Source organism: Musca autumnalis, unplaced genomic scaffold (assembly GCF_047663935.1).
Source record: "Musca autumnalis isolate F117 unplaced genomic scaffold, ASM4766393v1 scaffold_3, whole genome shotgun sequence".
Lineage (NCBI taxonomy): Eukaryota > Metazoa > Arthropoda > Insecta > Diptera > Muscidae > Musca > Musca autumnalis.
The window spans coordinates 262,835,681-262,854,430 of NW_027411866.1; the positions used below are offsets into that span (position 1 = coordinate 262,835,681).

At 36.2% G+C, this 18,750-nt stretch overlaps 1 protein-coding gene across 3 annotated transcripts in view; it reads right to left on the reverse strand.

Moving 5' to 3' along the window:
* Positions 1 to 5,963: 5,963 nt before the first annotated feature.
* LOC141399511 (uncharacterized) overlaps positions 5,964 to 18,750 on the reverse strand; it is a 127,907-nt gene continuing 115,120 nt past the window's right edge. The window contains exons 2-6 of one of the 3 annotated variants that reach the window (XM_073978449.1): positions 13,858 to 17,352; positions 13,681 to 13,771; positions 13,355 to 13,460; positions 12,790 to 13,122; positions 5,964 to 10,969 (exon numbers count right to left, since the gene is read on the reverse strand). In XM_073978449.1, the coding sequence (XP_073834550.1) occupies positions 8,588 to 10,969; positions 12,790 to 13,122; positions 13,355 to 13,460; positions 13,681 to 13,771; positions 13,858 to 17,119 (6,174 nt within the window). In that variant the 5' untranslated portion in view covers positions 17,120 to 17,352 and the 3' untranslated portion in view covers positions 5,964 to 8,587. Of the gene's footprint in view, positions 10,970 to 12,789; positions 13,123 to 13,354; positions 13,461 to 13,680; positions 13,772 to 13,857; positions 17,598 to 18,750 lie in introns of those variants that run through there. The other 2 variants (XM_073978451.1, XM_073978450.1) reach the window with 2 other exon arrangements.

Consider the following 18,750-nt stretch of genomic DNA (forward strand, 5'->3'; position numbering starts at 1 on the left):
TTTAGTACCATTTAGTACTTTTCGTACCCTTATAGTTCGAATTTCCATAAACCTTTCATTATTACTCTTCATCAGTGACCCTAATTCCAAATGTTTGTATTCCAGCTCTATCCGTTCATCCAAATCCAAATTGTACTGTATTTAGTACTAAATGGTAGTACTTATCGTATACTTTTAATTCGAATTTCCAAAAACCTTCCTTTTTTACTCTCCATCAGTGACCTTTATTCCAAATTTCAGGATTCCAGCTCTATTCGTTCACCAAAACCCAAATTGTACTAAATTTAGTACAATTTATTACTTTTCGTACACTTATAGTTCGAGTTCCAAAAACCTTTCATTTTTACTCTTCATCAGTGATCCGCATTCCAAATTTCAGGATTCCAGCCCTATCCGTTCACCCAAATCCAAATTGTACTAAATTTATTACCATTTAGTACTTTTCGTTCACTTATAGTTCGAATTTCTAAAAACCTTTCTTTGTTACTCTCCATCAGTGACCCTCATTACAAATTTCAGGATTCAAGCTCAATCCGTTCACCCAAATCAAAGTTGTACTAAATTTAGAACCATTTAGAACCTTTCGTGCAGTTTTATTCGAAATTCCAAAAACCTTTCTTTGTTACTCTTCACCAGTGACCCTAATTTCAAATTTCAGGATTCCAGCTCTATCCGTTCACCCAAATCCAAATTGTACTAAATTTAGTACCATTTAGTACTGTTCGTACCCTTATAATTCGAATTTACAAAAACCTTTCATTGTTAGTCTTCATCAGTGATCCTCATTCCAAATGTCTGTATTCCAGCTCAATCCCACCCAAATCAAAATTGTACTAAATTTAGTACCATTTAGTACTTTTCGTACCCTTATAGTTCGAATTTCCATAAACCTTTCATTGTTACTCTTCATCAGTGACCCTAATTCCAAATGTTTGTATTCCAGCTCTATCCGTTCATCCAAATCCAAATTGTACTGTATTTAGTACCATTTAGTACTTATCGTATACTTTTAATTCGAATTTCCAAAAACCTTCCTTTTTTACTCTCCATCAGTGACCTTAATTCCAAATTTCAGGATTCCAGCTCTATTCGTTCACCCAAACCTAAATTGTACTAAATTTAGTACCATTTATTACTTTTCGTACACTTATAGTTCGAGTTCCAAAAACCTTTCATTTTTACTCTTCATCAGTGATCCGCATTCCAAATTTCAGGATTCCAGCCCTATCCGTTCACCCAAATCCAAATTGTACTAAATTTAGTACCATTTAGTACTTTTCGTGCACTTTTAGTTCGAATTTCTAAAAACCTTTCTTTGTTACTCTCCATCAGTGACCCTCATTACAAATTTCAGGATTCAAGCTCAATCCGTTCACACAAATCAAAATTGTACTAAATTTAGTATCATTTAGAACCTTTCGTGCAGTTTTAGTTCGAAATTCCAAAAACCTTTCTTTGTTACTCTTCACCAGTGACCCTAATTTCAAATTTCAGGATTCCAGCTCTATCCGTTCACCCAAATCCAAATTGTACTAAATTTAGTACCATTTAGTACTGTTCGTACCCTTATAATTCGAATTTACAAAAACCTTTCATTGTTAGTCTTCATCAGTGATCCTCATTCCAAATGTCTGTATTCCACCTCAATCCCACCCAAATCAAAATTGTACTAAATTTCGTACCATTTAGTACTTTTCGTACCCTTATAGTTCGAATTTCCATAAACCTTTCATTGTTACTCTTCATCAGTGACCCTTATTCCAAATGTTTGTATTCCAGCTCTATCCGTTCATCCAAATCCAAATTGTACTGTATTTAGTACCATTTAGTACTTTTCGTATACTTTTAATTCGAATTTCCAAAAACCTTCCTTTTTTACTCTCCATCAGTGACCTTAATTCCAAATTTCAGGATTCCAGCTCTATTCGTTCACCCAAACCCAAATTGTACTAAATTTAGTACCATTTATTACTTTTCGTACACTTATAGTTCGAATTCCAAAAACCTTTAATTTTTACTCTTCATCAGTGATCCTCATTCCAAATTCCAGGATTCCAGCCCTATCTGTTCACCCAAATCCAAATTGTACTAAATTTAGTACCATTTAGTACTTTTCGTTCACTTATAGTTCGAACTTCTTAAAACCTTTCTTTTTTACTCTCCATCAGTGACCCTCATTCCAAATTTCAGGATTCCAGCCCTATCCGTTCACCCAAATCAAAATTGTACTAAATTTAGTACCATTTAGTGCTATTCGTGCACTTATAGTTCGAATTTACAAAAACCTTTTTTGTTACTCTTCATCAGTGACCCTAATTTCAAATTTCAGGATTCCAGCTCTATCCTTTCACACAAATCCAAATTGTACTAAAATTAGTACCATTTAGTACTTTTCGTACCCTTGTAGTTCGAATTTCCAAAAACCCTTTGGTACATCTTTCTAACTCTCCATCAGTGACCCTCATTCCAAATTCTAGCTCTTACCGTTTGCCTAATACAAAGGGTACCATATTTAGTACCTTTTAGTACTTTTCGTACACTTCTAGGTCGAATTTCCAAAAACCCAGCCTTATCTCACCCCTACACACCAACAGCAACCTACACCCAAAATTGCAACTTTCTAGCTTCAGCGGTTTCGTCTGGGCGTTGATGAATCAGTCAGTCAGTCAGTCAGTCACTCACCTCACTACTCTTTTATATATATAGACAATAAATAAAATGAATAAGGTTTTTTTTTTTAAATTCGTTATTGAGGATTATTTCGTGCTAGAATGTCCACTTGTGCATTAAAAAAATTCTTTATAGAGACATATTCGCTATGGAGAGGTTTAAAATAGGGGAGATGTGTGGGAAAAAGTTGTGTTTTAAATTTTTGTTTGTTATAGAGAAAAAATCGTTATAGGGAAGTTCGTTATAAAGAAGTTCTACTGTATATCCATCCAGGTACGACTGGTTGGCACCGCAATGAATCTTACCAAGTTCCATCGATTTTAGGCAATCAGGAACTTTGTACGTTTAATGGTATAATGTGGCCATGTAGGTTATCATATCTTGTCCCATCTGATCTCTGTTTCATATTTGAAGATACCCATTTAACTACTCCCATTGATGTTGCGTCTAACGTCTGTGGGAGTCGGTTAGAGGCAGATTCTGCTGTGATTAGTTCGTCTGTTTTTTCGTTACCAATAAATTTTTCGCTTATGGCCTGGGATCCAAGTAAGAACTACTCTGAATAGGCGCCCTAACCTAGCAAGTTTGTCTTTACATTCACTAGCTTTGATGCGACAGTGTTTGATTTTAATAACATAATACTTAAAGTTATTTTGCAAAAATAACTTTAATTCAAGCTTAGGGTTATAACTTTTTTGCAAAATCCATATGAAGAAATGTATTTTTAAAACATATCCATGTACCAACGCTACAAATCGATACACACCCTAACTCCAAAAATACAAATACCAGCTCTGTCCCTGCACCCAACAACAAATTGAGTATCACTTAGTAATTTTAGAATACTTATGGTACGTATTTCGACAACCAGGTATCTCAAGTCTACACTTATTAATACAAAATAATAAAAGTAATCTTAATTCCAAATCTCAGGATTCCAACTGTATCCGTTCGTCCAATGCCAAATGGTACCAAACTTAGTGCCATTTAGTACTCTTCGTACCCATAATTTCAAATTTTCCGTTCAACCAAATCCAAATTGTACGAAATTAATTAGTAATTTTCGTACGCATAAGTACGAATTTTCTAAACTTCCTCAATCCTACAGGCCAACAGTAATCATAATTTCAAACTTCAGGATTTCAGGATTCCAGCGCTATCCGATCACCCAAATCCGAATTGCACCAAATTTAGTACCATTTAGAACTTTTCGTACCATCCAACTGTAATATTAATTCCAAATTCAGGATTCCAGCACTATCCGTAACCATAACTAAGAATTTCCACAACAACCTTTGTCCTGCACTCCAACAGTAATCTAAATTCCTAATTTCAGGATTCCAGCTGTATCTGTTCACCTAAATCTAAATTGTACCATATTTAGTATCATTTAGTACCATTCGTACTCATAAGTACGAATTTCCAAGACTTCCTCTATCCTAAATTCCTACACTTAATTCCAATTTCAGGGTTCCAGCACTATCCGTTCTCGCAAATCCATATTGTACCAAATTTAGTATCATTTAGTACTTTTCGTACCCATAAGTATAAATTTCTAAAACTTCAAATCCATATTGTACCATATTGTACAAATTTCTAAAACTTCATCAATCCTTCACTCATAAATAATCTTAATTCCGAATTTCAGGTTTCCAGGTCTATCCGTTCACCCAAATGCAAATTGTACCAAATTTGGTACCATTTAGTTCTTCTCATACACATAAGTACGAATTTCCTAAACCATTTCCTTATATTAACACCCCTTCCCAACTTTGATTCCCATGCCAAATTTCAAAATTGCAGTTAAAATATACAATTCAAAATATACAATTGTTACCAAATTTTGTAACAAAAAGCCTTTGAAACATATTTCTTCAGAATTCTAGCTCTTCTCGTTTGCCTAGTACAAAGGGTACTATATTTAGTACCTTTTATTACTTTTCGTACCCTTCTAGTTCGAATTTCCAAAAAACCCAGCCTTAGCTCATGCCTACACACCAAGTGCAACCCACACTCAAAATTTAGCTTTAGCCGTTTCGTCTGGCGATGATCTGTCAGTCAGTCACTCACTTATCATTAAGCTCTTTTATATATTAACATAGACAAATAAAAGTAAAGACAACAATAGCTTTCATTTCCTGTTCTGTCATTTTCTGTCGCACAAAGTGATGTTGGGTCTAGTCATTTGACTCACATTTAACAGGGGCTAATGAAACACCTCGACTTCGAAAACAATTTATTGGTTTTTCTACAATTTGGCGGCTATTTTTGCATTTTTTTCGACTTCATCGTATATTCTACAAGTTAAATTAACCAAAACATCCTTTTCGGTGAATATTAACATCGTAAATGTTTATATTTTTTATAAAGTTTGAGCGAAGAGACTAGCTTTCACTCAACCCGAAAACAACTGTCTACGACATCTATTGCTTTAAAGTTCTTCGAAGATAAGAGCATTTGTATAAGAAACATTTGTATTCTATACATGCATTAGTCTATGATATTGAGATAATGCGTTGCACAGCTGAATGCTCAAAGAAAAACTAAAGAATACACTTCAGAGACTATGTTTATAACATATAATTGATTCGAATTTTCACAGCATCTGTTGAAACTTTCAAGCATAATTCGAATTTCTGCACTAATCGGATTTTATTTTAGAACCGCAGCAATATGTGCTCAAAATCGACATTTTTGTGCATAATTTTATTGAAATGTTTCGAAGAATTGTGTATTACATTCCAGCAAATAATTTTCCTAAAGAAAACACTACGAACAAATTAACAGTTTTGGGGATATGGTGCAAATTGTATACAAACTGTGGAATTTTCACATATTTTCTTTATGATCTTATCTTCAAGTGTGCTGCAGCGGTCGAAACAGCAATTGGTTTCAGAGCTATAGCCTCAAATTGTTGTAAAGAGTAAATTTTGAATCAATATGTTGAGATGGGGCCATAAAATACAAGCTGGATCTGACACAACAAAAACCAAATAGGGTTATTGTCATTTGGGTCTGTATTTTCAAAAAATCTTTAGTATATATTGTTTGCACAAGATTACCTTAAAATTGTTACATAGTGTTATTATTAGAAAATCAGGTTGATCGATTCTAGACTTATTGGACTTATTGAACGGACAGGGCTAAATCGACTCCAAATTGTCTAATACAGATTTTGTCCAAACACATTTTGGGGACCAAACATTTTATGTCAACGAAGCACATTTTACATGCTATCAAAGTGTAGCCTGAGGCTTGTATAGTCTACAAAAATAAAACAATATTTGTTACACTTTATTTTTTGTGGAATTATTTCTTTTATTACCATTTGTCTGTTCATGTCAATAATCGTCAATAATAATAATTATTATAATAATTTTAAATTACGGTAAACTTAATTATACAAATTTAAATAACAATCACTTTTATGTATGTCGCCATCATCCGACTATTGCATTACGCTGTGTTTGCATTCCGTTCCCTATTTCATGTGTTGTGCATACTTATTTTATTCCATTAGTCCTTTCACAGATCCAACATACATACATACATAAATTGTGCAGCAAATTTGTATAAAAATATCTAGAAAAACCTATACAAATCAATTACAATTAAATATCTATGCATCGTTACTTCTGCACCTATCGACTTTTGTTTCAAAATGTCTGTGACTGTAGGTATATGTGTGAGTGTGTGTGTGTGTCTTCGTCTTTCGTAGAGTCATTTTATTGTGGGTGTGGGGTATACTTTTGTAACATTTTCATCTTATACACCCACACCAGCTTGTTTTGTGTTTGGCTTTACTTTACTTTCGTAAACAATCAAGAAAAATCTTTGATTTGGGTGTGTCTGTTTATAGTATATGCAAGTATGAAGTTTGTATGAACGTATTTATTGTTATTCCATCTTTGTAATGTGTGTGTATATATATCATTATTACCTATATAAAAAGTTCGTTTGTATTACTTTTTCCAATTTTACGAATTATTAGGCTTTGTTCATTCGACACTAACATGTAATACAATTTTAAGTAAAACTTATTTTTTGTTTGTCGTTTTAATATTTCTGTCTTTTGCTTAGGGCAAATTTCGAATGAAAAGTAAAAAGTATAGATATGCCTTCCCATACAATTTATAGTCTATAGGTAAAATTGGTAAAATTTTATTCGGTATACTGTAGTTTTCTGTTCTTATTACTGCTTGAATGTGTCGTTTATCATATTTAAATATTTGGAATATTGTTAGGCAAGAAACACAAATAATCCTCGCACAACACTAAATGTTTATCTGTTATGCGAGCGATTCCTTGGCTTGGGGATTAAATCTGTTTTCGATTAATTACTATAGGCAAATAAATTGATGTCAAGATCTACTTAGGGTTTTCATTGAGTAGCATAGACTAGAGTTAAGAATGTATTGGGGATGGATGGGCTAAATAGGTTTATTGTACGGAAAGAGTGCACAGTGGATCCAAATAAAACATTTGGTGAAATTTATCGATGTTGTGTTGCTTCAAAAACTGTAGGTTCATACATATAAAGCAAAAGATATATATTTCATCAATTATGCAGTCCGATGTACATAATTTCCATTTGTCAATTAGTAATAAATTCGGTATACATGCGTACGTTCCCACAACAATATAGGGAACTAAGGAAGCTTTTTTACGACAATGGGTGCCCGCCGATTCATATTGGCTCAATGATATGGGATGTACTTTTTATCGCCGAGTTCGAATGGCATATCAACACTTGTAGTGGTGTCGTCACTTGTAGAGAAGTTTTTCATGTCTGAAATATTCAGGAAATGTAAGCCAACATAGCTCTGAATGGATTTGCCACCTTCGAAAATTTTGATGTTCTGGTCAGAGATTGAACCGCAGACCTTCTGAGTGCAGGATGAATGTGCCTACCACTGCATCACGGCATATATACAACGTAAATTTAGGGCAGTGTCATAGCCATACCTGATGAACACCGTGCAAAACATGTCCTGTAGTGGTGATGGGGATTCTTCTATTCTTCCATTCTATTTCATTTCCAAAAATCTCTTGATCATTCAACTCATCTCGAAAGAGAAAACAACTCAAAATATACATATTTAGTTAGCAATAAATCCATTTTGAACATTTTATATTTTTTGATCGAACACATACCGTACATACATATGTATATTCGATGCAACAACATCTCCATCAGGTAAAAAGTTTGTTTAATTTCCTAAATGTTTTACTTTTTTCTTTGGACCACTGTTAGATTGTGTGGATGTGGGGCGGACTGAGAGGGTTGGATTATTTATTGAGTTAATATTCAGCTAATTAGGCTTTTAAAACACTACACTGAAAAATATTCTATTCCATAGATTAGGAAGGTTAACAACAAATTGGATTGGATTGACTACTTTATTTAGTTAGAGTAATTTTGGGATTTAGCTAAATTTTAAAATGTAAACTACAAAAATAATTGGTTTTTGGCCTCACATGGGTCACATCTTTCGTCTTCGATTCGACATTGCAAAGGCAAGTTGGGGGGCACTTGCTTAGTCTGTACGCGTGTGTGTGTGGCGATAGTATGTGAGTGTATATTGTGTGGACATTTGTAGTATTGATGTGAGTGTGTATGTGTTTTTTGTTGAATTTGGCACACCTGCTTGTAGCAGTTGACATCTACAGAGAGTTTAGAGTTTACGGTAAAAACTTATGGCCTAGCTAGCTAGTTAGTATTTGCTTGCGATCAGTGTTTGGATGTGGCATGGTTTCGGTAATTGGGTTTCGTTGCTCTGCCGTGTCCGTCGCATGTCTACCTAAAAATGTTTCTTTTGATTTTTATATTATTTTGGGCATTTGGGTTAGGGTTTCTTTGAGAACAGATGTCGTCAGTCAGTTGTTGGGATGTGGTTTTAACCTGCAGCCAGCAGCATTAACTTCCATTCACATCGACTGCTATGGGAGGACAAAGTCCCGTGTGGAGACCGTTCGTGAAGTGTGGCGGTGGTGATGCCGGCGGCGTTAGTGGCGATGCATGCATATTCCCATTCATGGCTGGACTGGATGAGACGTGTAGTGTGGTTGGCGGTGGTGGCGGCAATGTTGCAAATATGTTGCCAGTTTCATCAGTTGGTTGAGGTTCTGGTACAGCATTTGTTAGCGGTGGTGGTAAATCCTTTAGTGAAAATATTTCGCCATTGATTTCATTTACTAAAGGTGGAGGCGGTGGTGGTAGAGAGTCCAACTGGAGTTCACTGAGATCACTGCACAGCATTTCATCTGTGCTCGGCGGTGGTTCTGGCAGACTTATAATACTGTCATATCCATTTTCAAATTCCGTTTGGTTGTTATGAATTCCGTTGAATTCGGTTCCATTTGTGTGGACTGGAACTAGATCGGGCAATATATCGGAACCATTGGGCAAGTGTAAAGTTCCATTGTTGGTGTTATTGCAATCAGCACCTTCAGAAATAGACTCCTGCATATGACCATTAGCTTTTATGATCGTACCGAGTTCATTTTTGGTCTGCGATATTATCTCAGGTTTCAAATCATTGCAAACTGACGTATCGCTTGATTCACCTTTAGTTGGAGAATTTACTATGTGGCCATTGAACATAATGACATCATGTGAGGGGCCATTGTCACATACATGGTTTCTTTCAATATTGACATTATTTTCGATATCATTATGTTTTTCATCATTGACTTCCTTCACGCCATTGGTGTTGTCATTGTCATCGACTGTTTTTAGTGATACTTTATCATGTTCTACGAGTCTATCCTGAAATTCATCACCATTATTTTTTTCAATTTCTGCACCAATAATTTCTTGGGATGTAGTATTTTCATAATTTCCATTAGCTTTTGGCAATTGCTCCACTTCCTCATCATGATCACTTTCATTGATACCATTTTGGGATATTTGTTCATTGTGTCCTAAATTTTCAGCTATATTTTCCTGAGATACTGGTTCTTCAGGGACTTTGTCTGTTTTGCAGTCATTATCTGGTTCAGTAACATTCGTAATTGATTTCATATCATCAACATCCTCCTTAGTCTTCTCTTCCATTATAGGATCTGATGTTACATTTTCTGCAATAGTTGTAGTTTCTAGAGTATCCGAATGAACCACTTCCTTATTGAGCACTGGTTGTTCAGGGACTTTGTCCATTTTGCAGTCATTATCTGGTTCAGTAACATTCGTAATTGATTTCATATCATCAACATTCTCCTTAGTCTTCTCTTCCATTATAGCATCTGATGTTACATTTTCTGCAATAGTTGTAGTTTCTGGAGTATCCGAATGAATCACTTCCTTATTGAGCACTGGAATTTCGCCATTTTCCATAGCTGTACAGTTATTTTGAATTAACGATCCACCATCATTTGGTCCATCATCACATTTCTCATCCTCCTGAATAGAAGTCGATGAATCAATGGGGACGTCATTCTCATTTATAGAAATATCATGGGTATGTTCCGCCTTCTTGTCATTTGTGATATCCTCAACCTTTTCTTCAGTTTCAACCACGCGATCTATACTTATTGGCTCTTTAGCTTCTTCAGCTGGTTTCGGTATCACTTCCGCATGGTTTATTTTTAATTCCCCCTCAGTTATGTCTACCTCTTGTTGATGGTCATTATCTTGACCAACATGATCATCATCAACTGATCCTATATTCTTCTCGTTATTGAGGTCATTCGTGGAATTTTTGTTCTCTTTTGACTCCTCCTTTCTTTCTGGAGTAGCTTCAATATTTTTTCCATTTTCTGGGTTACGATCGTCGTCTTTAATATCCTTGGAATCACATTTCAATGAAATATTCCCAGTTGGACTTGTTGTGGAATAACCTGATTGTTCCACAACATATAATTCTTGATTGCCATAACAGTAACCCTTGTTAGAGTCATTGGAAGAGGTTGAGCTGAGATCGGATTGTGATAAACCTACGTTAGATTTGAAGTTTTCTCCAATGATTCCATCTTCTCCGTTATTTTCCAAACGTGGTGAATGCACCGGTTCCTCGACTTCTTCAATTTGATGCAAACTACGTGGCCCCTCTTCAGACTTTTCTGGAGGTGGCGAATGAATTTGAACCTTCTCATTGTTATGTGTGATTTTCTCATTCGACACCTTGTAGCCCACGGTTCCATTGTGTTTTGGTTCGAACATGGATATTACCTTTTGTGATTCCTCGGCAATTGGACTGTCGGGTATTGTCTTGGAGTCCACTCCACGTGCAACTTCTACAACAAACACCCCATCCTTATTATAGTCCATTTTTGTTTCCCTCGCCACTCGAGACATATCCTTTTCATAGACGAAATTAAAATAAAATAGGAAGAGAAAAACAATTATAAATTGACTTATTTGTATGACAAAACAAAGAATAGGTGCAAAGTTTACAAACAAATGGAGATGAAAATTAACATCAAAAGCTATGAAATGAATTCTGGACGTGCAGCCTATACTATTTCCCGAGCCAACAGCCTGTCCACTTTCTATGAATGGGAAAGAAACCCAACCCAGAGACGGAGCCAATAGGTGTTGGACGAAAGGACACATTCACCTTACTGAAGATACCACAGTATTTACAATTTAAAAGTTCTACTACAATACGGCAATAACAATTAACAAAAACCAAATATAACACATTAACAGTTGTGAGCAAAAGATACGAGCACATTACGAAAATATAGTAAATACATACACACACGTACACATAAGAGAGTAAAATATAATTAAAGGTAACGGATATAGACATCGACATGGACATTTTGTTTGTTATTGATAGACTAAGTTTGGTCCGATATCAAACAGAAAATTGCGAAGAGAAATAGTAAAATAGAAAATGCAGGCAACCATCAATGGAGGTTCACGCACACAAACATACATACATTGGCACATACCGAAATATTTTGAAAAGAAAGTAACGACCCTTTAGGAAGCCTGGGGACAAGTGTGGATATGTCACCATGATTATTATGGTGACATTGTTAACATTTTGTCAACAATCTTTACTTTTAGTTTCTTTAATAAAATTTACAATTTAAATAAAAATGTAATCAGCGACCGAAATTGTGCGTTTACTGACCGCAAGTGAGCGTAAGTAATGCATTGTCATTTATGCTCACTTGCTCTCAGCAAGCGCACACTGCCGGTCGCTGGAGCAAATAGTTGCCTAACGTGACCTTACCTTAAGTTAATTATCTTATAGTATAACTGAATTTCTAAATTTATTATTATGCTTCTAGCTTTTAAATCTACCAAAAAATGCAAATATACCAAAAAACTAAAAGTGAAACTCTGGTACTAATGTCTGACTTACTACCTCCAATGTCAACACATGGTCCCTCATCGGCTATTGACATACTAATGATATGCTGGTTCCAATGTCGCTAGTGACTTTCGAATGATACGTTTATATGAAATGTTGTCTACAATTTTGACAATGTCAGTAGTACGTTAGCATAGATTCACTGTTGGCATTTCCTACAGGGGATGTTCCTGAAGCCACAACGAATTTATTATATTTGCCAGTTTTGCACAATTTTGCACACATACTCAAAAACTATCAAAGCTTGCAATTCTTTTGAAACAAATTGGAGCTCTCTTTATGAAAACGGTATACAAGACAAATTTCTTATGTTTAGGAAAAGTTTTCTCATATCAACGCCACCACTGGTAGAAACGTTCTATACGGATTGAAATACTCAAAGATCAAAATAAAGATTCTAACAATAATATAGTAATTGTCTTACACTCATTTCCAATCGCTGTAGAGATTAATAACAACGATTTCATATGAAGTAAATTGTATTTGTTCACATGTTCACATCGAATGTATGCAACTGAAACTATCTTCATATTTATATGGTGGTCAGCGAACGAAAAAAAATAAAAAATGTATTTTTTAAATTAAATAAAGAATTTCATTCGCTTTCAAAATTTTAAAAATTATTTTGTGCGTGATAGTTGAACAACGAATAGTGAAACACTACTAATATTCATTTCGATTTCGGGATATGCCAATCATTACTCACAACAGATACTCACATACACTGAGTCACGACTAGTTACAAAACAACATTCAAACAACAAAAAGAGACATAACGGACAACACCACTTACATTGCGCTCTTCAGTTTCTACAATGAGAAGATTATTTTCCAAAGTCATTTTCGTTATTGAACCGTTTGGACCTTGCAAGGTATCATCATCGTGGACGGAATGGATAATTTCACTGGACACTTCTAAAGCGAGCTTCAAATCTCTGGCTTTCGAAGCGCTTGAAAACCCTTTAGTTTGTGTTTCTAAGGAACTATCTAACGGAAGTGTGTGTTCAGTGGCGAATTTGACAACACCGTTCTCTGTGGACGCATTGGGAAACGATTCGGGACATTTTTGTATGTCCTCTTCCTTGTCGTTGCCAACATTAGGAGGAGAGGCTGATGCCTGTACAGCCTGTAATGGTAGAACAGAAAATTGAAGTGAAATCGGGGAACAGTGAATACATTTAATTCGCAAACCACCCCCTCCCACTTCCCCCAGAACTTGTTAATTAGCATAATTGATGGCGCCCGATAATGGATACGACGACAATGACAGTTGTTATTCGAAACGACAGTGGAGGCAAATGGACTCTTGAAATGTTGTACTTGAAATAAATGAAATAAAATTAAATTAGCCTATTTACCTCTCCCTTTTCAGCAGCATCTTCACTTGCATGGCCTTTGGTATCGGCCGCATCCACATTGCCATTATTGTCTGCCGAGCTCGAATGGTATTTCTTGTAGAGGTATCTGCATGGATGACAATGTAAACATAGTAGAAGAAGAATAGAAAATAAAATTTATTTCCAAGTTATTATTAACAATTTAATAAATCTCAGGCAAGTGATAGTGTTCGCATTCCCATCCCATCTAAACGCAACACAAAATTAGTTGTCAAATCCAACTTGGACGATGGAATGGGAATCAAATGTGCTGATGATCAATCTGTTTACTGAATTTAATGATTTACCTCAGCGCCCATAGCATACTGCACGTAACCACCACAGGAAGTATAACAATAAATAGTCCTATGGCCAAAGAAATCAAACTTATAATGTCCTCTGAAAATAATTACACAAACCAATGGAAGTTGTAAATGGGATATTTTGAGGCACACCATGCATAAAAGTGACAACAATGGAATTACCTGCATTTTTATCTTCCATTGAATCTTCCATTATTGAAAAGGCTGTCACATTAGTATTCCTCTCGGTCTCATTTACGCTCGATGAATGGTTAAATATCATTTTATTTAAGAACTCCTTAAATGTCGCATTTAATTGTTCATTTTGATCACCCGATTTATGGTCTAAAATTAATGCCACATCTCCCGAATCTTTAATGTCAGCCGTGAGTTCATCTTTGCGCATATTGTTCACCCCATAGTTTACGTACAGGTGTGCATAATCGGCCATATGATTTGGTTTTCGTTTTTCCAAGGTGGCTGGATTGCCAAAGGGATAGGAGCCTTCGACTCCATCAAAACCACCATCAGCACTTTCATCAATTAGGTCGCCTCCATACTGAACCGATGACTCGTCCAAATGGTTGTCCACATCGTTGCTATTGGCGCTAATGGGTTTGCGTTCATCGCTGCTCCCAAATGGGCGATGCATCTCGTTCGGCATATAATCGATCTCCTTCAGTTCGATTTGCGGTGGCAGTTCACCAATCACCGGAACTCCAATTGATATTTCGGGTAAAATAGCTGGTTGTATAATAACGTCGGGTTGGAGAGTGATGGGAGTGACTGCGTGATCGATAGGTGCATTGCTTGTTACACCAGAATCGGGAGATTGCTGTTCCACTTCGATGATGGACTCTCCCACATAGGTAACATCTAAAGGTGGTGAAGGTTCATTGTGGTTTCGGTATATTTTCAAAGCGTCTGCCTGATTACCGGAGTTCGATGAAACTATAATGTCTTCTTCGTACATGTTGTGATCGGAGGCAGCGGCATTGCCATCATTTTTATTGGCCGTATTTACATTTGGATGCGTGCTTGCCATATAGTTGACTGGAAAAAATTGATTCTCCAATTTCATTTTACGTTCATCAAAGTCCTTCTTTTCGGAGGGTAATGTCTCGCCCACCTTCACCTCGGTATTGGAAATGTAAAAAATAGTGTCGGAATCTCTGTCATAAGTTGTTTGAAAAGGAGGCGGTGGGGGAGGGGGTGGAGGTGTAACATACGTCTCCTTTACATCCGTTATAAACAATTCGTCAGAAGATCGAGTTTTCCCCCTTGACTCTGTGCTATTTTCAACATTATCGACGATTTCTACAACTAGCACTTCATCGCTTTTGTCTTTAGATGACAAATTTGTGGTAGGCGGGTCGGAAGCTATTTTCAATTTTATATCGTCGGAGGCTTTGACATCGTCATATGTAGCTTCATCGCCACGCCCATTGGTATTGTACTCCGATAATGGAAATGAGACATCGACGTCGTCGTTGTCACTGCCAAGTGACTCTGAAACGTTTATGTGAATCTCGATGGCTGCAGGTTCAGGTTTGCCCGATGCAACCTGTATTGTGCTAAAATTAATAGACTCTTGGGTGGACGTTTCAGTCCGATCGATTACATATTGTGTAAATCGTTCCTGTTGAGCAATTGGAAGTGGTGGTTTTGTGCTTTTACCGGTGGAAATATCGGCGTCTTTGAAATTCGTCGACGCCACGATAGAATCTATTGTTGAGTCATACACTTCGATTTGTATGTCGGATATTTTAGACTCCATTTTCCCGTTCAATTGGCTTTTTGAGTGTTCCTCATTATCAACGTCGGTAGATGTAAACATTGTATTGGCGGACTTTGAAGGAATTTTAGTTTCTAAACCATCGGCCGCCTGGAAAACAGTTGTAGACAAAACTGTTGATGGTGCAATTTCTTCTTCTGTTGTCTGCATTACAGTGTCTTCGAGAGTTGTTTCACCTTCATTGGGTGGAGGAAGCGGTTGAGCTGTTGTTACGAGGGTGACACCTTCGACATGATTGGCTTTAAGTTCTACTAAGTGGCCCTTGCGTATTTCCGTTTCAATCGACGTCAAGTGTTGGGGTTGATATTCACTTTCTTCGACATGAACTCTCTTTTCTTCCATTAATATTGGCCCCAGATAGCCGTGTTTAATTTCCATGTTTATTGTTTCGTCATTTTTTAGGCTCTCCACCTCTTTTGAGTGGCGTATTGAGTCCGTATAATGCTTATCTATCAATTGCTTCTTTTTGATGTTTTTGAGACCATCGTGGCCGTTATTGTGTGCTCTGGCATCCACCACTTCTGTATTATGCTGTTCCAAGTCGATTAATTTAAGAATCGGTTCAATTGAAGTGGTTGTAAATCCTTGTATTTGTTCGGAGTTGGCGAAAAATGTCGATGTCTCTGCCGTCGATGGCAGTATTGTTGTTGATGTAGACTCGGATTCTACAATATAGCCGGTAGTTAATGGTAAAGTGTACGACTCCTGCAATCTTTCCGTAGATGATGAGGTAAAATCTTCGTTTACTGACCAATTACTTTGAGGTGTAGTATTCGTTTCTCCCACAATTTCCGTTTGTGACGATCGTATGCTTTCATTCTCATCTTTTGGATTGGAGCTGGAAAAGAATGGGGCAGAAGTAGAAAATGACGTGTCCATATCATTGGTTGAGTTGTCAATAAAATCAATGCGAGCAGTTGACGTATGTAATGTTGCATTTAAAACTTCGGTGATTGTTGATGGTTCGTCCGACTCATAAATGCCCAATGTCACCAATGTTGTGTTGTCCATTAACAGTTCAGGTATATCATTGGAATTAAGTTTTACTTCCGTAGAAACATGCCTTGAACTTATTGACTCTGTTGGGTGTGTGATTAACTTGTTTTGTTTTCTGGTTGTCTGATCTAAAATATTCTGGTCAGTAACGCTTTCAGATAATGTCTGTTCCGTGGTTAGTACGGTGGTTGAATCCAGTGTTGAAGCTAAAATTGGTATTGCTGTAGTTTCTGCTGTGGATGGAGACACTTTAACATTGGACAGTGGCGTAGTCATTGCAGGCAGTTGGTTGTCATACGCAACTTCCTTGGTTTGATTCACCGTCGGCACATCTGTGATGGAGAGTGATGGTGTTGTCTTTAGCGCCACACTTTTGGAAAAATATATGGATTTATCTTTTTTATAGCTAACATTGGTTTTAGACTTCAATATTTTTAGTTTTTCAATAGGATGGAGGTCCTTTCGAGTTTTCATTGGCTTCTCACTTAAGTGTTTTGCTTTGTTTGCAGTTAGGCCTAGTTCAGCGGAAGTAACTTTTAAGGTTGGAGTATTTCCATCGACGCCTATTGTCAAATGGTGAGTCGGTGCCGAGTTAACCCCTGCATAGAGGGCAGCGAGCAGAATGCAGCTGCTCACAAACTGTTTGAAGAGCATGACGATTGGTGTTATTATTAAATCCCGGGAGAATTAGAACATTTTCACATTAACACAGTCAATCAATTCGAAGGCTTTTGTAATCACATTTCCGAGCAATACATATGCATGTTGAGTAGCATTTGTGTATAATAAAAATTCGTGTGGCTTTTATTTCAATGGAAATTCACAAACAAAATACTTTTGCCAGGTAATCCTTGGTCCTTAGCAAAAGTGCAAAAATATTCACTAAACTTGGGATATTTCAATCAGATTAATTTTTTTTAAATATTTTTTAAATTATTATTATTTTGATTTCAATATTTTTTCATAAATTTGGCATTTACTATCACTTTTGTATTTGGCACATACACTTTTAAGCATACTTGTGAGTGGAAATGGAGTTGTGGTTGCTCAAGTTTGCTCTTTGTACTTGCATGCGGTCAATTTTATGTTGTCCATGCTCAACCGAAAGCTCCAAGGACCAAACACGAACTGTGCAATATTATGCTAATCACAGGACTAAGAAGGATAAATTCGCTCCTGCATACGGTGTAGACTTCAAGCTGTGGAGACTGGATTGCCCTTAAAGCTTTTAGGCGGTAAACACAGAACTTTTTCACAATGTCTCTCTCAATTGTTTATAAGCTTTACAACACACACCTCCATACATATGAATGAACTATAATATCTGTCAAATTCATTTGTTTATGTTTTACTAGCGGCTTCCGACCAAAACATGTTGCTTTTGTGTTCTATGTCAACAACAACAATATTTGAATCAGTCAATTCTGTTTCCTATTACCATTAGCAATTACACTAAAAGGTTTGACATAAACATTGATGAAATTTAGTCTCCTTCATTGTCGTGTTTTCTAAAGCGTGACACAACTATACGTGTATTCGATAGTCCTGTCAGTACTATTTTAGTTTTTCTACTGAAATGCGGAATACCGTTTAAAATTCAGAAACTGTAATTGACGTTCTGAAATTATCCATATTTTTATTAGGCAATTTGCCTTGCAGCAATTTTCAATTTAAAGGAGAGAGAGGTGAGGCATATCTCTCATGTCTCTCAACACCCTCTCTTATCGACAAACTGACAATTGCCCCAATAATATTGCAATATTGTATAATGTCAATATGGACATTCCTAATTTTATATCTAACAAATCCTGGCATTGCACAGAGGGGAAATTTGTGTTAAAAGTTGATCAAAAGCCCTAGAAAGCTCATTTATAGTCGGATTGCTATAAAATTTTGCACAAAGCATATCTTCTGTGCAAGGATTAATCCTATAGAAAATAATGAAAATCGGTCCAGATTTGGATGCAGCTTCCATATATATTCGCATCTGATATGAGATAAAAATGCACCAAAATCACTGAAATTTGACACATGCAACCTGAACTAGCCTAAAAAAACATTGAGCCAATTTTCAAACAAATCGGTACAGATGTATATATAGTCCCATATACATATATTTCATTCCAAATTTTATTTTTTGAAACTTACTTAAATTAAATTTTTCTCATTTCACCTGAGAAAAGCCGTGAATGTTTCTGAATATTGCAAACATATTTGATAGGTGTTGGTTTAGTCTGATAAATAAGAGTCCCAGTTATAAGGCGGAACAAAATTTAGTGTGAGTA